The sequence below is a fragment of the Sitodiplosis mosellana genome, unplaced genomic scaffold, assembly GCF_009176505.1.
Source record: "Sitodiplosis mosellana isolate CC-2019 unplaced genomic scaffold, AAFC_SMos_1.0 Smas_scaffold_4360, whole genome shotgun sequence".
In the NCBI taxonomy this organism is placed as follows: Eukaryota; Metazoa; Arthropoda; class Insecta; order Diptera; family Cecidomyiidae; genus Sitodiplosis; species Sitodiplosis mosellana.
In genome coordinates, this window is record NW_022599602.1 from 1 (window position 1) to 7,594 (window position 7,594).

The following is a 7,594-nucleotide window of genomic DNA, read 5'->3' on the forward strand; positions in this document are numbered from 1 at the left end:
TGTGCACACACAGAGAGCGAGCCAAATGAGTGAGTAAGTGAGTTCATAAATTTCTTATTCGTGTATATGAGCGAACAGAAATTTCATGTGTTTTTTCTTTCTCTCACTCTCTGTGGTCTGTGTTTCTAGCAGGAAAGAGTTGAGTGTGAAAACGGGAAAATCACTTTTTTCACTGTACAGTGTACAGTGTTTCAGCTTTACTTCTTCACTCATCGTGTGTAAATAATTTTTGCGCGCGACCCAAAAAATCGGAACAATTCAATAATTCAAATTAAAATCATATTGGAGTGTAGTGTCTTTCTCTCATTTAACTCATGTTTCATTATACGTTCGTCTTTATTTGATTTTTTTTTTATTTGACAGATCGACGAGAGAGTGAGAGCTGAAAATAAAAAATTGCAAATGGCTGATTTCATTACATGTTATATCTGAGAAGTAGTATACATACTGTGAACAAACAGCAGCAGCAGCAACAGCAGCTAACAGTAGCTGAATTAAAAATAATTCAAACCACCAATAATAAACTACAATTTTATTTTTATCGATTAAATTTAGAGAAATTAATTAGAATTGTAATTTGGTTTTTCATTGATTTTCGTTTTAAATGGTGAAGTAATTTTGTTCACTCAAAATAATCACAACAACAACAAACAAAACTGAAAAAAAAATTCAAGTGACTACTTTTGAAAACGAGAACAAGTGGTGCAATTTAGTGTGAAAATTTGTCGTGGTTTTTTTTTAATTTTCGGGAGAAAGTGATAAAATTGTGTATTTTTCGCTGCCACAACAACAAAATTCAATGCATGATAAAATGGGAGTGAATCAAATTCAGTGAGTTTTTGTGTAAGAGATAGAGAGAGAAGCGAGAAAAAAATATTCAAATTAAGCATTTCTTGTTAATGAGCAAGACATTTAGAAGAAGAAAAAAAACGGTGCAAAATAATTCAGGCAAAAATGCAGACAAATTTCAACGAAAACTTGGTCAATTTGATCAAAAATTCAATGTTTGCATTGGACTTGTTTTCATTCTGCGGCTAAACATCCAACTCCGGCAACGACAAAGAAACAAAAAAACGGGTCCATTTTTCTCGATTCGCTAAATTCGGGCATCAGGAAATTATAGAATGGTAGATCCGCACCAAGTGTTAATTGACAATGGGAATAACTCGACGAAAATCAGTGAAACACCAAATCTACCAGCAAATTTGATACCGATGAATGAGTCGGATAAAAAGCAAAATCAAAATTTAGATGTGAATAGTAGTGTTGTTGTGAATGATTCGACTACAACAACGACGGCAACGACCACGATATTGGCGGATGTGAATGAAATTTATGAACATAGACAAAATGTTTACGATAAACTGGACGATGGTGTGGAGATAATGTGTGGTCCATCGTCACGAAATTGCACCAATTCGACGATAAATGAAAATAATAGTGTAACCGCCACGGCGACAACATTCTTGGCTGCGCAGAATGGCAGCAACAGCAGCACATTGACACCATCGAGTAATTTTGCCAGAGACATTGAACAAATAAATGCAGTTAATAATCCGAATAAAGTGTGTATAATTGTGACAAATAAAGAACAAACCAGCGAATCGGATGATTCATACAGCCAACAAACGCTACCATCGACATCATCCATCAATAATAATTCAGCTGACAATCGTGACGACCACATCAAAACTGAAGAGTATTCAGCTGAATTTCAATTGCAAAACACAGCCATCGCAACCACACCGGATTTTAAACAGATTGATGCGACGACAGTTTCCGCTTCATTTACATCAGCCAACAAAATGGATTCGAGAAAAGTGGAACCATTAAGAATCAATATAAATCGTGATCCAATTAAAACGAAAATCAAATTGGGCGCATTACCCGGTGATCGTCAAACGATGTCACCGAAATCCTCATCATCGTCCAGCAATGCGGGCAACGATGAGCGTGATGATATCGGTGAGATGCCACATGAAAATCAACAATCATACCCGAAAATCATAATCAAACCGATTGTTAAACCACCAACGGAAATCGAACACCATCATCATAACCATAGCATGGGCTCACATACACCATCATCATCATCATCATCATCATCGTCATCATCACAAGAAGCAATACCAAAATTGAAAATTAAAAAAGTGGACACGAACAACAGTAACAGCACTTTGACACCGTTGCCAACACATTCGGCCGCTTTGAATAGTGACGATATCCAGGGCAATTACCAAACACATTTACTATCTGAATCGAGTTCCAGTGTGCCTAAGTAAGTTTTGCGGGAGATTTTGTTTCTCTCACTCTCGTTGCTTTTGGGAATCATTCTTTGTTTTTTTATGTGAATTTCGACCCGTGTTTTTTACTCTCACAAATTTTCATAAACTGAAGCTATAAAAAGTAGAGTGTTTCTACTGATTCACAGTGAAAATTCACTGTGAACAACTTTTTGATCCGTCACAAGAGATAATCTAACGTTTTTTGTTTTGTTTTTTTTTCTTCAATTCATTCTGTTCATTGCAGGTTAGCTACAATGCGTGGCTCAACGACAAATTTATCGATCGGTTCAAATAGCTATGACGAGGGCAATTGCACCGCATCCAATGAAGTGATTCCCAAGTTGACAATTAAATTAGATAACCATAATCAGCATAGTGCGGCTGGGGATTCACCGAGAAGTTTAGTATCAACGGGTGGCGTGAAATTGACGTTAAAACCAATCGCTGAACCGCCACTACCCAGATTCACCATCACCAATGCGTTTAATGACACAGCCAAAGTGGTGATGTTGAACAATAGCGAACAAACGGACGAATCAAGTGATGAGCTACCGTCACAGCCACCATCAAGCCAGCCCTCGCCAAACGATAAAGTCTCATCACGGAGCGAGTATGCGACACATGCAATCACATCAACATCTTCATCGTATTCCGGCCCAAATGCAGAGGATAACCTATCAACATGTAGCTCGGGCTCATCGTCAAGTTACAGCAGCAGTTCAAGTATTGCTAACAATGACATTAAACTTATAATAAAAGTAAGCTATTTGTGAATTTGACAAAAAAAAATCGAATTGAAGAAAAACTAATTGAATTTTTTAAAATTATTTTTATAGGCAACATCAACGGGTGGGTGTGTTGTGAGTCCGAACACGTCGGTCATACGAAATTCGCCATCTTCAATGAAATCATCGAACAATCTCAAAGTTTCAAGCAGCAAATCGAATAGTGGCGAGCAGTTAAAAATGAACAATATCACTTCGAATGTGGTCACATCATCAACAGTGAATTCAAATGATTCGATTCCGAAGCTAAATATTAAACTATCGGGCACCGACTATCCGCAGGTGATTCACAATGAGCACGATCAAAATGACATTGGACGAACGGAATCACCATTGCCAAAGCTAACGATACGCATGGCAAACAATGATGATAACATTGTTATACCAAAGGTGACAATCAAACCGGTGGTGAATCCGAATGAAAATACCGATCCGATAGCGGCCGGAACGCAATTAGTGACACCAAAAATCATACTAAAATCAATTCCAAAACCAATTGAAAAACCCTTAGAAATAATAACAACGGGACAGGGTAGCCCGTTTCGTAATTCAGAGAATGAAAGTCAACAGTCGCCGCGAATCATTTTAAAGATAAACAAAAATTCAACGTCACAAACAAAAGAGTCGGCAACGCTAACATCCACCACAATCATAGCTGATGATCCGATTATGCGAGTTGATTCACCGCAACCTGCCAAACAAAATGAATTGAAGCGATCGAATCATGAATCCGATGTGTTGTTGGCGAAGAAACAAAAACTTGGCACCGATGTTGTTCAATTGTTGAGCTCCGATTCGGAACCGGATGATGATCAATCACCACCATCATCGCAACCACCACCACCACCAACCACAAATAATAATCACAATGACTCGAATCAAAATCAAGTAAACATTCGACGTGATCCATTGGATACGTCAGTCACAACAACACCGCCAATTTCATTTGATACCAACTCTGGATTGCGTTCAATTCTCACCCGACCCCAAATGAAAATCCAACCGCAACCAATACAAAACTTTTTACAAACTCTACCTCCGTTTAAGAGTACCAGTGATAGCAGCAGTGCAAAAGTGAACGATGTCATCGATTTGTGTCATGATAGCAACGATCAAGTTATCGATGCACCAATGGATGAGGAATCCACATCGAAAGATGTATGCGATCCAAATCAAACGGCCGAATCGAATGATACGAATAAATTGGCCCATGGTAAACAACGGAATTCAGAGCAAAATAAAAAATCAAATTATTGGCAGTATTTCTGTAATGAAAGGGAAAAAGAACAAATCGAACCGATACATCCGCTACTTCAGCAGAACATTGAACGGGCTAATGTGTTGGCGGCCATGATGGAAGCGGCCAATAATCAGGAACGTTCAACGAACGGAAGTAATAATAACAATACAGCGAAGAAGGCGGAATTTGATGAAACGGCTACCGGTAATAATTTACTCATCGACAATGAAGGTTCTAGTTCAGATTGTATTGTGATTGAAGACACGGCATCGGAACCATTTCCAAATGAATTTGGAAGCGGTGAAAATTCAGCCGAACAAAATGGACGGAAAAAGGATTCGGTGGATCGTGATTCGGGCGTTGATGTATCGAATTCAGTGAAGTCAATAACCGAAGAAGAAGCAACGCCAGTCGTTAAACGACCGCGTGGTAGGCCGAGAAAGGGAACCACACCGAAAACGGTCACAAAGTAAGTGTTCATGGGGCTTGGACGTTGAGTTAGATGTCTCCTTCATTCTTTTTGAAACAATTTTCATCTTATCTTCAATTTTCATCCCTTTTTGTGCATTTTTCTTCCTTTTTTTGCATTTATTTTCTCATTTTACCACTTCATTTCATTTTATCACTATTTTTCATCTCATTTTTGTCTCTGTTCAATTAATTCTTCGATTCATTTTGCTCTGTATTCAAACTGACTCTCTTTTTCGATTCTTTTTTTTTTTTAAATAGAAAACCCGTCAAAACGCCTGGAAAACGTGGTGAGCGTAAATTTGCTGCCGTAGTAATAGCTCAACCAGATGTGCAAGCAGCTGAAGAGCCAAGTATAGACAATTCCTTTGTAATGGAATCACTATCTGCCCCATCCTTAGACACTCCGAACAAAAACTTATTGACGCAATCAATGAGCATTGACCATTTCAAAGATGTAGCCACTGAATCAGTACAACAAACGGACATTCTAACATCAGCCGGCACAATAACAATCACCTCGCCCATATTGCCGGTTACAATGGACATAAGTGAAAATAACATCAGTGAATCACCAAATCAATCACTACAATCTCTGGGGCATGAAGCTGTGCAGCTAAATAAAAATGTGGATATGGATGTATCAACTGAACTCACCGCTACCCCAACATCTGGTCACACAACAATAGACAAATCGATTAGTTTAACATCACCAACAACACCGAGTGTGCCGAAAGAGCGAAAGAAGCGTATAATTATCGATGACGATGATGAGTCACCGACATTCAATCCGTTGCGTAGCACGAAAAAATCACGCGGTAAAAACCGTCGAAAACAATTGCTACTGAAAAAACAACAGCTAAAAGCACAACTGTTGTCACCTACCGGTTTAGCTCTTAGCGATAAGGCAAATGAAAGTGCAGTATTCACATCACCTGAGGGAATTGTAAGTACATTCAGATTATCAATACATAAAATCCCATTGAATGATTCACATTTTGCTATTCGAACAGAAAAAAAAAATGTCCTTCTCTGACGCGTAAATCACATAAATTTCTCAGTGCGCTGCCCTTATTGTTAGCACATATCACCCGAAAAGTCATTGTATTTTCTCTCGCCACTTTCTGCATTACAACTTTTTTTTTCATGAATGAAACGATCCAAAGGTTTTTTTTCATTTATACAAATCTTGTTTTCGGTTGGTTAGTTTGATTTTGCCTCTGTGTCTCGTGCGCGCTACAACACAAAACACATGTTTTAGCCGCCGACAGGCTGCTGTGTGATTGTTTCACTCGCTCTCACCGCTCTTAGTGTGTTTGCGTGTGTATGTGTTAGTGTTTGTATGTGACGTTTGTAAGTCGCGTACAACGCAGTGCTGTATTCTCGCAATACAATTTCACCGCTGTTGAGCATGAGGGCCACGTATACACACGTGTGGATAGGTTGCGAGTATGTGTGTCACACTCTTTCGTATTTTTTTTTGCGCGCGCTAAGAGCTAACTGTGTCATGCGAGAGTCGAGAGTCGAGAGTCGAGTCGAGTCGAGTCGAGTCAATGTAAAAGCCGCTTGTCTCTGATAATGTTTATTTATCTGTAAGAATTCAATGAACGCCAACTGTCATGCTTCCGCTCACTCAGCGTATTTCACGAAGTTCAAACTACCGACTGTGAGTGACTTCGTTCGCTAGACAACAAGTAAATAGAGAAAATCTATCGAGTCGACGGTGATTTGGGTACGAACATGGGAGGCTCGTATTAAGCCCTATTTCTTTGTTTATGATTGATGATATGCATCAAATTTGAAAACAATACCTCGGCCAAAGGCATGCGCAATAGAAATTGCAACCAGAAAATTAGCAATGCAACAAAGAACATGGAGAAAGAGAGATAGAAAGAGAGTGTGTGTGTAGCGACGGCTACATACAGATGTAGACAGAAGGGATTGTGCTTACAACGCACGAATATGCCTTGTTAATCTCGGTTTAATAGTACGTTTCCGTTTTTTGTTTCAAAGATTCGTAGTTGGGATATGGTCAGTATGCAAAGTATTATACATTTGACATAGGTCAGGTGTGATAAGACCCGCTTCTGGCTTGATTAGTTTTTATTCTGATTGTAGTCATATAAAAGCTGCTACAGATTCTTAAAATAGCTAGTATAGCAGCAATGAGTTTATACTTTCTCAGTTATAGTAAATGTAGCATCGATAACAAACAGAACAAAAATGAGAAAAACATCAACTTTATTTGATAGAAGAAATCCTTTAAAAAATGTGTTCAGTTTGTTGCTACAGTGAATCGGCTTCAGATTGCATTCTCGACTTGATTTGACTCGCGACTGAACGCTTGGAATCCTATTCGCAACTGAACTCAATTCAGTCTGTTATTTCATACAATGAGCTCATTTCACTCGGTGAAGTACCTCGGTGAATTACCGTGATCGTACTCTATCCTTTCTATTTGCACTGTGTTAAGAACGATCAAAACGCTCTCAATACGATCAAAGAAATTCTACCGAATATTTTCATGTTTGATTACTATTGTAAGTAAAGTGCAATTTGTAGTCATGATTACTTTGATCTACAGTCAGAGCTAAATGGAAAGTGGCTTGTTATTTATGAACAAGAGTCAAAAGCAGAGTGGATTCATGCATTTTTACTTAATTTTTCCTAACAAACAACTCTTTTTTTTACCAACATTCTCCTTTCTATTTTTAGATTAATTAGTTAGATTCAAATCAGTGATTATTACAACTTGTGCTGAGCATTTATCATGGCATAATTTAAGGAATTTCGATTTTTGAGTATTGACAACTGCC

The 7,594-nt window shown here is 38.3% G+C and overlaps 1 protein-coding gene across 7 annotated transcripts; it reads left to right on the forward strand.

Moving 5' to 3' along the window:
- LOC129572183 (serine-rich adhesin for platelets-like) lies at positions 1-5,724 on the forward strand (the record flags this gene model as incomplete). Of its 7 annotated transcripts, none has more annotated exon segments than XM_055452122.1 (5): positions 1-218; positions 364-2,278; positions 2,530-3,043; positions 3,122-4,779; positions 5,040-5,724. In XM_055452122.1, coding segments are annotated over 4 exon segments (4,011 nt in total), but the record flags the coding sequence as incomplete, so codon positions are not given.
- Positions 5,725-7,594: the final 1,870 nt, after the last annotated feature.